Here is a 20,298-nt window from a genome sequence, read left to right as displayed (position 1 = left end):
AAATATATGATAATTTCTAAGTTTATCTTGAATCTAATTCCTTTCTCTCTTGTCTGTCTGTCTTGTGCAGGTGGGTTGAGGATCCCGGCAACCAAAGATTGCTAGACCCCCCTCCCCACACACGCTGTGCCTTCCTTCATTTAGTCTCTGGCTGCTTCCCAGAGCACTTTGATGCCCACGTAGCATCATGTCATGCCTGAACTCTCAACTGTACATAGACTTCACACAAAGAGGAGAGGATTTATCACATGGACATATTAAGAAGAAAAGTGACTTTTTATGAATGATATAAATCTATGAGTATATATTTTAATACTAAAAAAGAGGGAAGCTATTTAAAAGAGTACTGTATAACCTGGGTATACTCTTGTGTAAAAGTTCAGATGTAAAAGATTATTTTTTTTGCGGGGTGATTCAATGTCTCCCCATAATGTATAGAATAAGAAATGTGTTATATGTACAAAGTGTCCACAGAAAGTTATTAAGATATTAGGCTATTGAACATACATGGTCAGTGTTTTATTTTTATTTGTATTATGTTCTTTTTTTGCTGCTACACTTCAAAAATAATTTTAAGTGATTTGCCTTAAAAATGCAGTACCCCCTCTTCCCCCTTTTGTAAGTCAGTATACTTTTAATTACATTGTACACAGTATTATACTGTGAGGTTTTCTGCATCTGACACGCTTTCTGTTTTACAAGTATAGATCTTCTCTGTCACAGTGTGCACTGTAAGAAAAGAAAAGTTGGAGAATTACACAGCAGATACTGTTTTCTTGACAGTGGTAACCGTCGTGCCTTCATTATGTCCTCTTATAGTTATTGCCACAGCATGATCTTCCCCACTTTAGTGTAAAATGTCTCTTGTCTCTGTCTCGTCCAGACACAGAATGTTTGTTAGGTACCACCATCATCTGACCCATTTATTAGAAATATTTTCAAATGTGATCAGTCAGCCAACGTGCGTACAGGGTCACAGCTAATTCATATTTAATGTCTCCGTCTGGGTGTCCCAATGTCCTCGCAGTTTTAAACTACTTGAAAGAGCTGTGATGTTTTCTTTTCTGCAGTTTTTGTAAGCTCTACAGTGGGTGAAGTTCACATTTGTCACTTTGTGTTTGACAAAAGTGTTGTTCACCTTTGTGTATTATTTAGAAAGGGAATTACGAAATCCAATGCAAAGGGAGTGATTTTATCTTATTTTATTTTCCGTTTTTCTTTGCTTGCTGCTTTAGGGTTATAACACATTCATGTTATTGTGACCCTGTGCAATTATTACATTATGTAAACTGGTTCAGTATTTTTAATGCTTCAACCTGCTCTGACTCACTTTCTAGTTTCTCACTCATCTTGTTAACACAAACCTCATAAATGCCACAGTATGAATCTTTCGTTCTTAGGATCGTCAATTAATTTGCTTTACAAAGTTTCTGTTGTTGTGTTTCAGTATTGGTCTCATCACTGCCAAGTTAAATTGCAGGGAAAAAAAAAAACGAACTTGCAGATCTATTTTTTATGGCATTTTGTTTAAGTGGTGGCAGCTTTGTTTTCTTTTGTAAATATGAAAGGAGAGTTAAGTAGCTACTGTGCAGTTGTGAATAATTAAGCAAAACAAGCAAAGCACCATTTACAGTTCGATCTGACCGTAGACAGCCGGGAGGTGTTGTCAGACAGTGGTGGGGGGTTTATAGAAAAGGGGGAGGGGGGAGCTCCTGCATTGGTTGGTAGTTTATTTCAAAAAAAAAAAAATGTTAATGTCATGCCATATAAATTATTTATATTAAAATTTTATTTTTGTAGTTTGTACAGATGCTAGTATCTAGACTGAAGTTCTATTTTTAAAGAGTAAATATATATTATATATAAATATATCTATTTGATGCCAAGTTTTGTTTTTTTATTTTGTTTTGTTTCGTTTTGTTTGCATTTTTGGTTGGCGGTTATGGGAGGGATTGGTTGACAACACTTTTTTTTTTTTTTTTTTTTGTGGCGAAGAGGGGGCAGTTTGAGGACCATGAAGGAAAAGGTTTGTCACTTTTACACCAAGTTTAAGTTTCCTCTTGGCCCTGCCCTCTTCATTGTCATATTTTAAAAAATGTGTTTGTCCATGTCTGAAACACTGTGACTTCTGAAAACTATGCTCAAGAAAACCCTTGTGTGACCGTTACGTTCCCTCACCTGCTATAGAAATTTAACTAACAAAATAAATTGAATGATAAAAGTGTTTCCGTTGTCTTTTCCAGTCCTTTGATGTGTGCCAGTGTGTGTTTATCTGGGGATAATGGGGTCAATACTGTATAGAGACACTCTAATTAGGCTTAATTAATTACCAGTGTACGCTGATGATGATGGGTTTATACAGATACCAACTTTACCGTCATAGGATATCATAATATAAGTTATGATCACCATTCTAACAAGCAGTTTCCTGACTTTGTATGAGAAATGAAGACTTTTCCCCATAAGACATAAACATACCAGACAGAGTTTGACTGGTTCGAGTTTCCGCTTTATTGATTTTCACTGTGCCCGAGGTGATTCGTTCATATTGGGCAAGCATCACGTTACACTCAGCTTCCTGTCAATGACTTGACACCCACTGAAAGAACCACAAGGCTGGTTTAGAAAACAATCTCTCAAAATGACTTGCTTTACAGACTTTTGTGTCACACGCCAGCCTGTTAGCAAATGTTTTTTAGATCAACACACGTTTATTTAAAACATTTCCACTTTGTGAACAATGACTTAAAGTTGAGAATCACTGAACTGGAGCGCTGAACCACCTGGAAAGTGTCTGGGATCACTAGCTTCCTGGATGATTGTTGTGACTCATCTGTCTAAACCTCTGCCGTTGTGCAAGGATACACACACACACACACACACACACACACACACACACACACACACACACACACACACACAATATCACTACTATGCTTATGTGTACTTCAAATTCTTAAAAACACAAACACAAAACAAACTACATACCCAGACACATACACCCACACCACACACACACACACACACACACACACACACACACACACACACACCACAGGCCCACCTGTGTAGATAAAAAGTAGATGCTGTAAATTCCTTCGCTTCCCACACAACAGCTCCTCGTTTGTCAGCCCAAGCAAAGCCGCCCATGTCTGAATCTGATACCTCATTCTTTTGAAGTTGCTGTCATGCACGTCTGCCACTAAACCGAACCTCATCCACACGCACACGCATTCACCCATAGCAGCAGACAGGACAGAGCAATGTTTATACCTGGAAATGTAGTTCTACACAAGCTCGACTTCTTTTCATTTGCATGTAACTTCAGTTAGTTCAGCACCCAGAATGTTTTCGCTTTAAAGTGGTAGACTGATGAGAACAAATATAACCCCTAAGTGATGTCACCGTGGGAGCACATAATGTGTTCAATGTCACAGCTCAGTGAGAAGAAAATAAAAAACACGCTGTCCAGTTATGGGTCAAAGCAGGGCTGGACTGCATCCCACACTGTAGCTGGTAGAAATGAGGTAAACAGCAGTTCAGGATAATATTCACAGCTGTGAACAAAGTAGAACTTCAGAGGTAGCTGATTAGCATCTGTTTGCCATGTACGAAAATAAAAAAAATAAAACAGCTTTTTTTAGGTGTGTCTTGCTAACCACTGTACCCGGTCTTTACAGTTAAAATACTCCATTTATTTTATGTGATTGTAATAATATTTTAATTTAAGAGCACACTGAGGCAAGACATAAAAATCCTGAATAACCCATTCATTTCATTCTAAATCCCAGAGTTAAATGAACTATATAATCAGAAGCAAATGGGAAGTCACAGGCCTATTTCCAACACATACAGTTTTATGGTGCCGATCTTAACCATACCTGCAATCCAGACACTGAAACCTTAACCCTCGTTTGTGCTTGCGTCCTATATTTTATCTATGAGCCTCGCATTAAGGAATAAATCTGCACAATAGAAAGTGGAAAATAAACTGGTCACAAATGACCAATTTATAAAGTTGTGTGAGTCTCCTGTCGCCTTGTTTAGATGATGTTTCACAGATTATGTAATAAAAAAAATAAAAAAAACATGATTCAAAATGTGTGTGTGGTAATGACTGTTGTGTCATGTTGGGCAGCTTCCAAACTGTGACTAATACACCATCTGGATCCTGATTAATTAATTGTGTGAGAGACAGATTTTATCCAATTATTGTGTAAACCTATGGAACTAATTTCTTGTTTGTTAGTGAGCAGTACAAAAAAATAAATAAATCAAATGTCAGGGCAAAGTGATCAAAACAGTGAACACAGGACAACCTATGCATCTCTCTTCACATTAGTTCAAATTTGCCAAATGATGTATTTTGCTGCCAAGTTTTCTCTTTGCCACACGCTACAGCCAAGAAAGCATCTTTTGCAAGTAGATTTTCTAGATTCAGTTTAACAGTTTGACACATTTTTCAAGAGTGAAACTCGCCTACAAGAACACACGGAAAGAATAAAACGAACCTCACAGTTTATTAAATTTATACATTTCAGCACTGTATAATCATAGACAGCGTCGTCATACGCACATCATCAATTCAGCAGAACACTGATATTAGTTTCCCAACAAGACAACAACGTCTCTCTGAACACACTGACCTAAAAGAAAACTAACAACAGGAGGCCTCACAACATAGATTACCACTATCTTTAATAATTTCACGTATTTACTTTCTTGTTTGGCTAAAACCAAGATAAAATGATAACTTGAAGGGCACTGCATGCATTTTGTTACCCTACGGTGGAGTAAATGAGAAATGTAATCAACAGACTTTGGTTTTTAGCCTTTGTCGTACAGAGTAATTTCAAATGCACACAAAAGCTTCTCCAGTAATGTGATGTAAAATTATACATATTCACATAGTTCACATGAGAGCTCTGGACATGTACAGTAAACATAACTAGTCTAGTTAAGCCTATAATCTCCTGCAGTTGGCTCTTAATCTTCTCAACCAGGTTACACCTAGAAATTATGTTTTGCGCGGCTCATCCATCTTGGCAAAGTATCCAGACCACATCTGATCAGGTGACTTGTCATTAGCTTTTCACCTCAACGATGAAATAAATTAAAGCGAGAGGACGTGAGAGAAATGGACGGTAAACAAACCAACAATGGAAGAAAATAAGGAAACCCTACATTATCACACAGTTACAAAACTTTGTGCAGTCAGCCCGACCTGCTCTATTTCACGACCTGGCACAAGTCTTTCGTTGAGGTCATGTAGGAAGAAAAACAGGAGCTCAGTGTTGTATGATCTAATTGTGTATACCAGAACATAACAAATTGCTAAAATACTGTACGTGCTTTCATTTTGTGTTAAGTTAGGTTTTGTAAATTTAGTACTACAGTAAATTAGACAGTATTACAGACTGTTTAAACATTGATTGAAAGCGTTTTGTGTTGAAGCAAAGAAACGGTTTAGTCCACATTGTCTTCTGTTGTGCTGTTTTGAAAGCAAACTCAAATATTGAGAAATATTAGCAGCTGCGAACAAAAAAAAAAAACAAGAGAATAAAAAGAGAAAACTGTTAATCTTCTACATGTGCAAGTGTGTGGATGTAACTGTGCTTAGAGACCCCGCTCCCTCCTCTCAGTGTGTGTGAGTGCAGTGTGTGGGCCCAGATAGCAGCTGATTGCCCAGATAACACAATCTCTCAGTGCCAACTCCTGACCTGTGTGTGAAGGTGAGATCAATGGAGGAAAGGAAAACACAAAGAAGGAACAAAAGACTGAACTCATGATCTGGTGATGCTGGTGTGGTTGTGTATACGTGTGTGTGTGTGTGTGTGTGCGAGTGCGAGTGTGAGTGTGTGCACTGCTTGGGTGGCCCGAGGATGAGCGCCCATTGTTGCTGGAATTCAATAGGGCTGATTAGTAAAGTGTGTGTGTGTGCATGTGTGTGTGTGTGTGTGCGTGCGCGCGCGCGCGCGAAAACATGCACTGGCAAGCGTGTCTGTGTGAAGTAGGGGGTGGTGTATGTGTTTGTACTTTTGCACTAAGCGCAGCAGAGAAGAATGGCGGAATTAGCTGTAAAGCCAGTGAGAAAGCAGACTTCAGGGTGACATACCACACAAATGTGGGGTATGGGGATTGTTTCCCTTCACATCCACAGCAATGCTTTGTTTCACAATGCAACTGTCTCACAGCCACAGGCCAGCGACAGATATTTATGTTTTCTAATTCGTTTTTATATCATGTGGTCAATGTAACATTGGATTTTGTCCATCAAAGAAGAGAAATCAGTGAACTTGTATTGTAACACAAATACAGAAAGTAATAGTTTGACCTGAGAAATACAGATGATCAACACCACCCCCAGATCTCAATGGGAGCAGCTCAGGCTCCTGAAACGTACTTGTGAGATTGGAAAGTACCGAGATCAGAGCTTTCTTACCACAGTTTCTCATATGGTGATCATGTACAGAGCATTTTCCAAAACAATCATGTTTTTTTAGATTGTCTGGGATTAAGTCGCAACTTTTAAAGCCTTTAAAGTCGTCTCCTGGACTGTTGTGATTGTGATTACTGTATAATTTATAATCCCAGTGAATCAATACTCTTAGATTCTTCAACTAATTTGTGGTCAAAATTCTGTTTTTTTTAATGGAACATTTAATTGTAACCTCTTTCTAGTGAGGCCATCGCACCTAATGCGATTATTACTCCTAACCGTGCTCAGCACGTATGGCAACGTTTCCAAGCATTTGCCATCAAATCCTCTTTTGACCAATCCACGCACATGTTAGTTCAATAATTCATTCACTTACAATACAATCGCTGGACTCTGTCACCATACTGAGGCTGTTGCTCTGAAACTGAACGCTCCTTTGAGAGTTGAGCCTCTCTGCTGCCTCTGCTGCGTGTATTTATATGTGTTCTTGCTCTGTGATTGCACACTGCACCAGATTGTTGCTCCAACTGAGTTCTTCTAATCATCTCTTGCAGAAACAGAGGAAGGACGAGATCAATATTTACTGAAAATACTCTTCAACGATTACAAATGTGTTTGTAATCTATGCTCTATATGAGTGTGTGTGTGTGTGTGTGTGTGATTTACCTTGGCCATGACCAGGTCTATTGAGGGGTGGCAGGGGGAGGAGGAGGAATACGAAGTTCCAGGCAATCATGCAGACAGGCAGGAGGGCCCGTATAGTGTAAACATGCTTTAAATAAACAGGAACCAGCGTAATGCCCTTTTAATTGATTCATTCTGTGCTGTGCTGTTTACAGAAGGGCCTAAATATGAGCCTCGTAAGGCAGAGGCCTTGTGTTTATAAGTGGTTTGTTTAGTTCAAACAATAACAGTTTGAACACCAGACGCAGTTGCGGATCACTCGGGATGCGCTGCGCTGTGGTATTGCAATTTTTTGTTGTGCGTGTTTGTTTTTTTCTGTTTTCTTTCTACGTCTGCATAACTTTCTTTGTACATGCTAGCACAGAATAGCCGAGCTCTTTACAGTACCCCACTGTCTCTGCTTTACAATTTGCAGGCCAGCCAGGGTATGTTGGTACGTGTGTGTGTGTGTGTGTGTGTGTGTGTGTGTGTGTGTGACTGAAGTTTAAATTGCAGCCACAGTGTAATGATATGGTGGCATGGCATTGAGAGGTCCTCCAAAGTGAGGGTGGGGGTCGGTAATTAAACATACGCAGACACAGACACACACATACACAGTGAGACATACATAGAGAGTGAGAGAAAGAGAGCAAAGCTAAACACATCCAAGTGGGGTAGTAAAAGCTAATGAAGGCTCAGCACTAGGCTGGCACAGACAGCCATTTCATGTGGCGAAGAGGAGAGGAGGAGGAGGACTGGGGCAGGCTGGGGAGCAATAAGGCAGAGCCAGAGCCTAAACTCTACAGCAAGTTAGGCAAACCAGAGGATAAACTATAATTGACACCATGCATGAGCGTGTTTTTGCAGCATCGTTTGTCTCAGGCTCTGCCAATTCATTGTGTATGCAATGGAAAAGGCAAACAAAGGCATTAACACGTTTGGTGAGCACTGACAATAAAACTAACACTACAGTGTAAGAAGCTCATTACGGTAAGGGTTGAGTAAATTAGTTTACTCGGTCACATCCATCCGAGAAGTGGTAGTAGAGCGGTTCACGGTGACAGTGTTGATACTCGGTGATTCAGTGAAGCCTTCTACATAAAAGCAATATAAACCCTGTGAGTGGTGATGTGCAAGAGGGCTACTTCGACTTCTTTAGTGATGAGCCAACGTTTGCTGTTGCGTTTCTTACCCACTCTTCAGAACTCAAAGTTTCCTAATTTCTGTAAATTTTGTTTATTAACCACGAGCTTGTACATGATGTTTTCTTTGTCAGTTCATGCCAACAGCTAATCCTCTATCTGTCACAAGTCGGGGGCTCTTGCTGATTTTCTTAGCTAACAAGACGTTATTTAGCCCAGCGAGTTTGTCAGATAGTAGGCAACTGAAACATTAAAATGTTTTTTTTGTTGTTTTTTTTTTAAATAAATCATCAGTGCAATGGGAAAATTAATCCAAGCTATGTGAGTCAGAGGTTCACATTTTTTCATGGAGAGGTGACTCTAAGCTGTAATTCCTCAATTTAAAAATATTATCCTGTTGTGGAGGCTCATTTCCCAGCACTGGAACATCAATCTTCCTCTCGTTAAACATGTTTTTGTATTTTGTTGGACCAGTAACACTGGTGTGCTAAGTCAACTTGTTTGTATTTTGAATGAGCACAGAATGAGGCTGCTGCACTAGAGTCAAATGACCTTGTTTCTACAACTTTTCTTAAAGTAAGTTGGTTTTTAATGTAACATTTTGTGATTAAATCACCACATAGGCCATTTTAGTCTCTTAACATGAGAAGATAAAACTTTAGTGGATCCAAAAAAAAAGACAAAAATCACGTGATAAGATGGAAATTTATGGAGTGCATCTTGTTGGCGTGGTTTCTAAGAACGTGCAGGTGTAGTTCTCCTTAGATGTATTCGGGGTCCACATGTTGTACCCTGCACTATGTGAGCAAACACACGACTTCTCTGGTGAGTCCCGTAAAAAAGAAAAGAGAAACACTGGTGGGTTTTAAGGATTAATTTCAAAAGCACACTAACACAGTTCTGGGCTATTCATGGTTTGTGGTTTTGATTGGTGTTCCCTTAAAGAGGCTCTATGTGGGCCTGCTGTATCTCAGTCTTTATGGTTCGTGTAAAGAAACTGATTGAATTTAAGAATAGAATTTATGGGTTCAGTTCACAGTCATGGATTAGACTTTGTTTCAGATGCATTTTATTTCTATCGAAACATTTAGATTATGTTTCAAGCTGAAAACCTTATTTTACTTTCAGTAGTGTTGCAGTGAAGGAGCCTTCTCATGTTTTGTGCTGCAGAGCATGAAATGGAAAACTGACGAAGACCAACAGAGAAAATGACAGAGTGGCCCTGTGGACTAGTTACTGACCAAATGGGGAAATTGAGAAACCAAGAGCTGGTGACTGAACATGTGTGTGAGGCTGTGGGTGTGAAGGAATAACACTAATGACATTCTAAAAGTGTAGCCCACAAGATCTTTATGCCCCCAAATGTCATAAAACGGCCTTAAAAGTGTCCCACATGTCTAGTGAATAAGTGTCATGCCAGTTTTTAATTGGTTGTAAGATTTTCTTACTTGTTTGTTCTTGCATGTATGTGTAGTAGCGCACATCTGGCTGAAGTTTAAGCTATTTTTGAGATAATAACTAACTGTGTATGTGTTCATAAAGTAACATGAATATACAGTGTCACTGTGTTATTTTCACAGATCCATCTATTGGTGATGCTGTGCTGTGATGTGGACAGACGTTCCCGTAGTGTAACTGCAGCTGTGTGTATTAGTCTGACCACTCATTACTGCAAAGACCAAATAAATAAACAAAATTATAGCTGAGGAAACAAATAGATTTTGCCAGCTGGGAAAACTTCATTGGCACTTGGCAGAGGGCTGCGTAAGAGTGGCGGAGCTCAAAGGTGAATAAACACCTTGCTGAACCTTTTCGCTGCGTGAAGTGATTGATGTTTGAAGAGTAAGCTTAGTCTGTGGCAGCTTTTTAAATGATGGGCTGGGAACCAAAATGGGTCACTGGCATGTTTCAGTGGATCCCTACATGCCAAGAATACTAATATGTTTAAATGAGTGAATGTTCCAGACTCACTGAGTATTTGCTCAGTTTGGTTCCTTGGCTAAAGGAGGTTTAAATGTCTGCTGCGGCTATACTGGACACTCATTAAATCAAATAAATCAAATCTGTAGGGAAGCGTATAAAGAGGAGAAAGGTTTTATTCTAATATCACATGTCTTATTAGTGCTCCTCTTTCCAGGTCCAGAATTTGTTTGCTGCTCTTTCTGTTTGTACCTACAATGCTCTCTGCTGGTCATGTTGTAGAATACAACTCCACAAAACAAGGCGAGACACAGAAGACGTTCAAGTATTACAAGCATGAGATTAAAGAAACTATCAAAGGCCTATATCATTCTGAAGACCTGAAGTATTGATATCAATTGCCATGTCTGCAAAAGAATGATGTCATTAAACTAGTTACAATAATCAAACGTCCAGTCTTCTTAGATCTCAGCATTTAATCTGTGTTCCTCTCTCTGTTTCTCTCCTACACTATCAGCCTTCCTGGGTGGCTTGTAAGTGTGCTCAGCTCACGCACTATGTGCATGTGTGTTTATTTAGTCTGTATAAGGGAACAGAGCCATGGCCTCTACCATTTTTTTTAGACTGACAGAATATGTTTGTGGACAATTGGAAAAAGGTTAAACAGACTTGGGGCCAACAGATACAAGAGCTAGTCACTCTCCGATCAAGCACCATTACTACCAAGTGCTGTTACTAGGCAGGATTACTTTTAAAGGGATTGGTTGTAAAAAAGTCAGTTTCCAATCATGTCGTCAAATGTAGCACAGCTATACAAATATATGTTTTTTTATCAGTCAATCGGAGGACAGGAAATGTGGACAGAGAAAGATGCAACAAAGGTCTCCAACCAGACTCAAACCAGTGAGGCTGTGGTTGTTTAGCATGCACAACATCCATTAGGCTGGTTTGACAATTATGATTAATTATACAAATTTAAATACCACAGAAATGAAGCACGCTCATTCACAGTGGTGTCAACTCTTAATTTGGAATCATGGGGAGTTGATTTTTTTTTTCTCTGTATGTGTTTTTGTAGACAGAGAATAATTCAGAACCAATTAAACACATGAACAATAATCTTTTTATTATTATTTTTATTATTTAAATACAGCAGATGGACTCTGTGTCTCACTCAGTGTCATTAGGGGGGAACTTAAGGTTGTGAGAATGGATGGACTGACTGGAAGGTGTGCTCAGATTGTGAGCACTGAGGGAGAGAGGAGGGCTTGAGAGAGAGAGTGTGTAGGAGTTTAGGGCATGAGAGGAAAAGAAGGAGGGGAATACCACCCACTAAGCCAGTTGTGGAGAGGTTCTGGGGGTTGGGCTGCTCACAGGAAACAGTTGTGGCTCCAACCCAGGCCTCACACCGAGCAGGCCTGGGCCACCCAGTCATCGACAGACAGACCCACCAAATGGTCTGGTCAGGCCAACCAACAAGGATTTGTTTATTTTTCATCCTTTGGTGGTGAGGGGAAATTGTTCAGCGCAAGCTGTTTATCAGACCTTTGATTTGTCATGTGTCAGTGTTCGCTTGTAGGGAATGTGTATACATAAGTCCAGCTTGTGTATAGTTAGTAGGTTTGGAGGCTGGGGGGGGTGTAGGGAGGCTTGGAGGAAGGGGTGAAGGCTGAACTGCATTATGGGTCAGTCTCCAGCTGTCCCTGATTGTTGATGTCATGGGCTACGGCGCTGTTGTGCCTGATTTGCAGTGGGTGTGGGGAGGGAGGAAGGATGTGGACAAACACTGGATTTCTGCGGTCACATGGATGAAATGCAGCAGGCTAAACGGATCAATGTTCAGCATCATTCGGGTACAACTGCAGACTGATGAGGAAACAGCAGTCCTATCTGTTACAGTTCAATTCATGAATTCACATGTCTGGATATATGGGATGCAATTATCTGTCTATCTACCTATCTGTGGGATTTGATTGGAAAGACAACCAGGTCATTAAAATCAAGGTTAATTGCATTTTACCAAGTTCTGTGAGTGTAATATTGTCATAAATAGTCATAAATAATACAATCAGGGGTTTAAAAAGCATTCTGAAAAACTGAATATCTCTTAGGCTACGGGCCTATATTCACAATATGGAATATGTTATTTTGATGTATTTCATCTTCGTCTATTTAGATTAGTATACTGATGTATTCTGTTTCTCCTGCATCATAAGCAGGACAAAAATAAAGTGCATCATAGATGATTAAAGATACCATCAATAAGAAGTATATTACTTCAGATGTTATGTTAAATCAAATTACTCCACATGGTGTTTAGTAGCCTATTAATTCATAACAGCTCATCAGATATTACAAGCTCATTGCATTTTGGAATATAATAATTTTGGTCTTTTTAGATTTATTTTCGTGTCTGTTTTTGGAGTTGTGTGTCTCATTTTCACAAAATCTTTCTGTTAGTGGTTATGTTGTGTGTCTTTTTGGCCTCTGTTGTTAGATTTTTTTTGTCCCTTTGTGTTGTCATACGTCTCTTTTTAATTATGTTTTAATTGTTTAACCAAGTTCTAGTCACCTGACAACTGATTTCGTCTAAAAATGAAATCCCTCATTTGTCCACTTGGTGGCACCCATTTGGATTTAACCAGAAATAAAACATAGAAGAAGAAAGTCGCAAAGGACGTCTTGATGACAGCCAATCAGATCGCTAAACACCCGGAAGTAGCGTAATTTTAAATCTTGGGCGGTGTTGGAAACGGTAAGAGTGATTTTGTCGTTCTTTAGCAGAAGATAAACAAACAATATAACAAAATAGAGCGATTAATGTTACAATTTATTGATGAAGGGAGCGCATAATTTAATAGCAGCTAGGGCATATTAGCTCCAGCTCGAGTCAGCTCGTTAATAAGTCCTGGATTTTGATTTCTCCGTCAGAGCCGAGAGAAGAAGCTAAGATGGAGAGCAGCCTGTCCAGACTTCTTGTTGGACTCTCTGTACAGATCAGTCGCAGTGATGGTGAGTGAAATAGTTTCTAAGCTAACGGGTGGAGGCTAATAAGAAAGTGTGACTGGACGCTTGTTTTGCGTGTTCACCAGGACGAGTGCATCCGGCGACGGTGAAATCCGTTGACACCGTCAAGTCCACGGTTATGGTGGAGTGGCATGAGAGGAACATCTGCCGAGGAAAGGAGGTCAGTCAGTCCTTAAATTCAGAAAAAGGAACTACTAATGTGAACCAGACATCTCTTAGGCGTCCATCCTGAATGTCATTCGAAATATCCAGTATGAGTTGGTTAATAAAATAATAAACACTAATTATAAAAGTTTGAAGCAATTTCGCATCTCATCAAAGTTACTGCATTTTTTTTTTGACTTGTTTGTGCTTCAGGTTGAAGTGAGTGAGTTATGTACACTCAATCCAGATCTACTGGATCATATAAATGCTGTCACCAACAAAGCTGCAGACCCACCACTGGTTCAAGACAAGGTACGGTACATACAATTATGACTATGAATTCACTTCTAACCCAATCAAAGCTGCTTATCAAGTGTCAAATGAAAGTCAAATTGAAGTTTAATAGGTTACTGTATTCAGCAGAAGCTTTGTGTTATAATCGTGAATTCAGCAGCATGGGTTGAACATTAGTAGGGATAAAAAAATGTCTAATGCTGCAAGTGATCATTTGTGCAGTGTGGGGCCGTAATAAGATGATGTGCTAAACACGGTCGCTTGTTTCTTGCTTTGACAGAAATATGAAGGTCGATTGCGCTCATCCAGGATTCCTGCCCCTTCCTCCTGTATGTAAATGAACTGGACTGTTTTGTCCGTTTACACTTTCATGTTCACTATTCTTTCACTTAACAGCTTGTTTCCTCCCAAAAGCCTCTGCTCCAGCTGTCACCAAGGCTGAAGAGTCAGGTCGGCAAGGCATGCATGCTCCTCTCTTTAAAGCAAATGAGTCCTAAGCATTCCTTTGTTAATGGGATCAGGGTGCATGTGCACATTTTCCACAACTGTCAGAGAGCTGAACTCTGCTCAGATCTGGTCAATGATTATACATAAGTAATCATTTGCTTTAGTTTTATGATTAGTGTCACGGGTAAAATTTGAAAATTGAGTAATCGTTCTATTTTCTCCTGGGATAACACTGGTCAAATATGGGGGAAAGGAGTGTGGAGTACCTTCCCTCACAAATGACATGACAATTTCATCATATCACACACTCATTGTATTATTTTCTTATAACAGACTGAAATTGTTCACCTTTTAACCTTCAACCAGTAATATTTCTATAATCAAGTAATTAATCAGCCGCCACACTTTAGCTTCCACTTTTTGTTCCGGTGTTTATGACCTAAAGCTTTGTCACTTGTGGTCTCTGAAGAGTTGTTTTTTTTTTTTTTTTTTTTTTTTTTTTCCTTCTTCTTCTCATTGCAAATTGTTGGTGTGGTCACTTGTGATTTGTTATACTACTACTACTGGAGTACATTTAATCCCACACAAGCAGTGCTAGCAATAACTTAACAATATGTGATTTAAGAAAGTGACACTCATCTGTGCTGCTGTTTGATTTGGATTTGTCCTACTCGACAGTTGCCAGTCGGTCTCAGGCAAGGCAGACGTGCATGTTCCAGGCTCCTGCCCCAGTTCCAGCAGCAGCAGCAGCAGCTCCAACCTCAGAGTCTTCTCAGGCAAACCCAGAGACAATTCGCCCTGATATTCCCCCATCATCAGTCCCCACAAACTCTGGTTGGTAGTGTTCTTCTAAAAAGAATACTTACTTAAAATAAACATGAGACAAATTTATTGTATTTACATTTATTGTATTTTGTTCATCTTAGTGACATGTAACTTTGATTGTTTCCACATGATGCAGCAGTAGTTTCAAAATTGGATCACAGAGTGTTTGACGTGTTAACTGATTATTTTAGTGCTGTTTTTATGTGGAGGTTTTTAAATATTTGTCTTCTTTTTAAACTCAAGTGCACTCTTTTGTCTCATTCTTAGCGACTCTTAATAAGCAAAGGAGAAAGAATGAGGCCAAACCAGCACAGTTGCTGCCTTTTGTTCGAGAGTCTGTAAAGGAAAATGAAGAACCTGAGAGAATGCCTCCTCCGCCTGCAGTCAAAGGTCAGTAAAACATTTTGTCTGTCCTCCCTGGTTTACTTATCTCTTTAATCACAAGAGATTTGGCGTTTATGGACAGACAGACTATATCAACTCAAGTGAGAAGTAAGAACAGGGGTGCATGATATGAGGTGCATACATGTTCTGTGAAGGAAAACTAGTTGGATAATGCAATTTTAAAAGAAAATGGGAAACATGGTTATTTTCTTTATGCACTTTAGGCAGAAGAAAATCAGTTGCCCCCCAAGAGACAAACAAAGGCAGCAAAAGGCTCTCTTGTGTAATAAAACCCCCTGAAATGCAGACCAAGAGGGGAAAGGTGATATATATGTATATATATTTCTATTATATTTGATATTTTTTCAGTTTTGACTGTGTTAAACTTCTGTCAAACTTCTAGACATGAGAAGTTCCTACTCACATTTTATTTGAATTCAGTGTTTCCTTTTCATTTTAGTTTGGAGAGCCTTCTCGACCAAACCAAAAGTTCTACGAGATGATCCAAGACTTCAGAGAGACTTTAGAAATCATCCCCATATCATCTGCAGACCTGGTAAGTTTGAACACTTAAACCATGTGGAATGTGATGCTGTGTGCTGGTGTGCTAATGTAGCCCACACCTTTTTTTGTGTGTGTGTGTGTACAGGTTGAACCTCACAGGATTTGCGTGTGTGTTCGCAAACGGCCACTTAACAAGCAAGGTATACTGGAAATTACATCTAAAATCCTACATACAGTATCTAAAGATGAAGCAGTAATTCATGTAAGACTCAAATGTTACCCATTGATTTTTAAATTCTGATTGTGCATGCTTGTGTATTCCAGAGATAAATAGGAAGGAGATAGATGTTGTGACCATACCTGGAAAGGGGGCACTATTGGTCCATGAGCCAAAACACAAAGTGGACCTCACCAAGTACTTGGAAAACCAAATGTTCCACTTTGACTACTCCTTCGACGAGACTGCCACCAATGAACTGGTCTACAAGTAATTATCTCATTTGTGCTTTTAAGTTAAGGTTAAGCAACAACTTGAATCGGATTGCAGGTTAACTGATTAGATGACTAACGACTCTCACTTTTTTTATCTTTAGCTTTCTGTGTTTTTAATGGAAACTGTAATGTATGTGTGACAGAGTTGGTCAAAATATATATAAATATTCAAAAAAATATATTTATATATGATCCTATTTACTTCAGGTTCACTGCCAAACCTTTGGTGCAGTCAATTTTTGACGGTTGCATGGCAACATGTTTCGCCTATGGCCAGACAGGAAGTGGAAAGACTCATGTAAGTCTCTGGGTGTTGTTTGGGGTTGAGTTGACAAAAAAATATATTTTTTCAATAACTTATGTTGAGATGGGAATGAGTAAGACTTGGATTTTTGGTTTGGCATCTTCTGTACAGACAATGGGGGGTGATTTCACAGGGAGGCAGCAGAACAGTGCCAAAGGGATCTACGCCTTGGCAGGTAAGACCTAACTCATATTGAGATTTTCACAAATCTATTAAAAAGTTTGGATAGGGACACTGATCCTGATTATTTTACGCAATGAACCTTCATTATATATTCTAGTTTTCACACGTTACATATTTTTAGTGCAACTTAAATGAGATTTTAAGTTTGACTTAAGCTCTCTCTTTTAGCCCAGGATGTTTTCGCCTATCTCAGCAACAGGAAGTATTCCAACCTGGATCTCTCTGCCTATGTCAGCTTCTTTGAGATTTACAATGGCAAAGTAAGAAAAATCTTTTCTCTTACCTCCATGAATATACATTTATGGACAATACCTCACTGAACAATCTGCGTATTTAAGGAATTAATGCAACAATCTGTTGGATTTAGGTGTATGACCTGCTGAACAAGAAGGCCAAGCTCCGTGTTCTGGAGGATGTCCGACAGCAGGTTCAGGTCGTGGGCCTAGAGGAGGTCTACGTCACCACAGCAGAAGAGGTCATCAGGATGATACAGACAGGCAGTGCATGCAGGTACCACTATATATATATATATATATACACTGTAGCAGCTAAGCCTAAACTCAAAGCCACTGGGGGGCTGTAGAAAGTAATTGACACGCTCATAATACATATACATTTTCAAACTTGAGCAAGCTTTATTGCTCTCTCTAAATAAGATATTCTGTGAAACAGCACTAAGTATGTAGCCTTCATTAGTTGTTTTAACATAGAAACGTAAAAGAGAAATCCTGATTATGGTCTCACCAGTATTTCAAGTGCATAATCTTGTTTAATAAAACTAAATAAAAGCTTAAAAACTGTTTGCCTAGCACTAAAGACATTACATCTAATAGTACATGGATGAATCAGATAAGAAATGTCTCATTTTCAGCTTAAATCCCATGTTTATTCTTATTTCAGAACATCAGGCCAGACGTCAGCAAACGCCAACTCATCCCGCTCCCATGCGATTCTCCAGATTGTGCTACGACGCAATGACCGTGCTTCCACGCTGCATGGCAAGTTTTCATTGGTTGATTTGGCTGGCAATGAGCGTGGCACGGATGTCAGCAGCAATGACCGCAGCACTTTGGTTGAGACTGCAGAGATCAACCGCAGCCTGCTGGCTCTCAAGGTAGATTACAGCTGATATGGACAACAGAGAAATGAATAGTTGTGGTTTAAAGGCAAGATAATTTCTTTCTTCTTCAATCACATCTAACAAACCTGTGTTGCCTACTCTTGTATCCTGTAGGAATGCATTCGTTCACTGGGAAAAAACAGCGATCACATTCCTTTCCGAATGAGCACTTTAACCAAGGTCCTCAGGGATTCCTTTATTGGAGAGAAGTCCCGGACCTGCATGGTACGTTACCTAAAAAATAAAATAATAAGAGCTGACTAAGAAAAAATTATGAGTAATTTAATCCAAGATTCTCATATTTTGTTCACTATCACTATGAGTTTTTTTTGGTTGTTCTAAATAAAGACATGAAGATCTGATTTTCAGGCACATTATATTTGTTCTTGACTTACATAAAGATCAAATCACATTTTATAACAAATTAATGCAAAAAACTATGAAACGGTTTACATACTTTTTCCTGCCATTGTAGGTAAATATATTTCCCTTCATTTATTTTGTAGATTTCTATGGTGTCGCCCGGCATGGCTTCATGTGAATATACAATGAACACACTACGTTATGCTGACAGGTAACACCTGGCTCGCAAAGTTTAAATTGATTCCAAGTGTTTGTTTGTGACTGACTTTTATCATGAAAAGAATATCAGCCCTCTGAAGATAAAGCTTGAAATATTGTCTAATGTTCTGCAGAGTGAAGGAACTGAATGGTAATTCCAAAGCCAGTGGAGCAGCCAAGTCACAAGAGCCTGTAAATAGCTCCTCAGATGAGGTCAGGTTTCACAAGATGAGTTCAAAATCATAATTAATATAGATTATAATCACTATAAAATGTAATAACATTTTGCTTTTCTCTCGTGTGCATTGTAGGAATCTGTTGTGGATACCAGTGTGTATGATGCTATATCCCAAGTGGCAGAGCTAGAGGAGAAAGTTTATGTGGAGCTCCAAGTACAGTTTTCCCAAATCTCATCATCTTTATGAGATACACAACATAGTCCTGTTTTAAGATGTAAAGTTCTCACATGTTTTTTTTTTTCTTTTTGTTTTTATTTAGAGGGCAACTGAACTTGTCAAGGCAATGGAGCAAACATCATACAACATTGAGTCAGGACTTCCTGACCTGGTGGATCATTCACGGAAGCTACTGGGTTTGTACAACAGTCTTATTTTATACTGCAGTAGTATGAATAGGCTAATAGTGTGTATATATATATATATATATTTATTTTTTTTTTCATATATATATAGGCTTAGTTGGTAGGGCAGTTCCCACTTCACCCCCAATTCCTAGTCCCTGGTCAAGACACGGAACCCTGAACTCTTGGTGTCTAAAATGCAGCCTTCTGTCCACAAAGATTTTCCCCAAGGGATTATTAAAGTAACAATTATAAAAACTATTATTATTATTAATAACTGCCCTGTTCTGTTAATCAAAACCTAAATATAGCGCCTAAGAAAATAAATTACATACATGACCAACCTCTATGGGTACATTTGCTTTATGCTAACTAACCAGTGTTATCTGTCACGCACAGACACAGTACTGGCCTTGCAGTCTGCTGTGGATCAGGAGAGAATGACGAGGCTGAACCATTGAGATGAACTCAGAAACCCACTCAGAATAACATTTTTGTCTGTTTTGAAGCTGTTGCTTTCGATTTTTATCATTGTATTTACTGTGTTAAATAAAATGTATTAAAACACTAACTCATTATAACTGTTATGTCTTTTTTTTTTTATTGGCAAGACCAGTGTTTGATTTGTATTTCATGGGGTCAAAGGTTTGAGAAGAAAACAAAGAGCTAAATATTCTTTTGCTTTTATAGTCTTTGGTGATAAGTTAAATGTTGTGTGAAAAAATATTTTACAGTATATTTTTAATTTCCTTTTTGAACATGTCATATTGGTTTTGTGTGACAGATGGATTTTGTGTCAAGTTTGTTTGAGAGAAAGTAAGTAATTTTGTTCATAACTGTATTTAAATATACCCTTCCAACAAAGGTTTATACAAAATATCAAGCACAGTGTGTAACATAACTTTTGAAATATGAGGAAGATTCAGTTTTGTACCACCTGATAAGTTGTGTATGAGTAAATGTTAATAAAGCATTTTTTAATTAGCCTGAAGTCTAGAGTTATTAATGCTTATTTGTTAGTAAACTGCATGTGATTCTTGTGACTTGTAGTAAGCCTTCAGCAAAAATACAAGTCAACTGTAAATGTTAAAGTATTAATAAAGGTCTATAAATGTTGGTAAGCAGATTAATAATGGATTTTGGTGTATGCTCTGCAGATCTGTTCTTGTAGTTAGGAGGGATCCCGTCATAAATATAGATCTTAAGGTGAAGGTGTAATGGTGATGGAGGATTCCCCACAACCTGGCAACCCAAAAGTTGCCATTAGAT

The 20,298-nt window shown here is 38.8% G+C and overlaps 2 protein-coding genes across 4 annotated transcripts in view; both read left to right on the top strand.

Annotated features, from left to right (window-relative positions):
* ptch2 (patched 2) overlaps positions 1–2,224 on the top strand; it is a 28,175-nt gene extending 25,951 nt beyond the window's left edge. The window contains exon 23 of the mRNA XM_026374666.1: positions 71–2,224. Coding sequence (XP_026230451.1) covers positions 71–105 — 35 coding nt within the window. The 3' untranslated portion in view covers positions 106–2,224. The remainder of the gene's footprint in view (positions 1–70) is intronic.
* A 10,585-nt stretch (positions 2,225–12,809) lies between these two features.
* kif2c (kinesin family member 2C) lies at positions 12,810–20,013 on the top strand. Of its 3 annotated transcripts, none has more exons than XM_026375535.1 (23): positions 12,810–12,919; positions 13,096–13,176; positions 13,257–13,351; positions 13,549–13,647; positions 13,910–13,958; positions 14,044–14,079; positions 14,755–14,910; positions 15,169–15,291; positions 15,510–15,607; positions 15,746–15,841; positions 15,935–15,989; positions 16,114–16,276; positions 16,489–16,579; positions 16,697–16,760; positions 16,937–17,028; positions 17,136–17,278; positions 17,669–17,882; positions 18,003–18,113; positions 18,395–18,462; positions 18,584–18,662; positions 18,761–18,841; positions 18,948–19,041; positions 19,429–20,013. In XM_026375535.1, exons 2-23 carry the CDS (start codon positions 13,116–13,118, stop codon positions 19,488–19,490), a joined length of 2,130 nt encoding a protein of 709 aa, XP_026231320.1. In that variant the 5' UTR covers positions 12,810–12,919; positions 13,096–13,115; the 3' UTR covers positions 19,491–20,013. The 3 variants fall into 3 exon arrangements, with proteins under 3 accessions (XP_026231320.1, XP_026231318.1, XP_026231321.1); XM_026375533.1 differs by having other exon boundaries at positions 14,044–14,088; XM_026375536.1 differs by lacking the exon at positions 14,044–14,079.
* The last annotated feature ends 285 nt before the right edge of the window (positions 20,014–20,298 follow it).

Source organism: Anabas testudineus, chromosome 17 (assembly GCF_900324465.2).
Source record: "Anabas testudineus chromosome 17, fAnaTes1.2, whole genome shotgun sequence".
Classification (NCBI taxonomy): Eukaryota; Metazoa; Chordata; class Actinopteri; order Anabantiformes; family Anabantidae; genus Anabas; species Anabas testudineus.
This window is presented reverse-complemented; position numbering and strand designations above follow the sequence as displayed.

Excerpts from the sequence above, each read along its gene's own strand:
- kif2c (XM_026375533.1), top strand. The coding sequence starts at position 13,116 with ATGGAGAGCAGCCTGTCCAGACTTCTTGTTGGACTCTCTGTACAGATC. Across the intron at positions 16,761-16,936 it reads AGGGATCTACGCCTTGGCAG|CCCAGGATGTTTTCGCCTAT; the intron begins GTAAGACCTAAC and ends TCTCTCTTTTAG. Across the intron at positions 18,463-18,583 it reads ACACTACGTTATGCTGACAG|AGTGAAGGAACTGAATGGTA; the intron begins GTAACACCTGGC and ends AATGTTCTGCAG.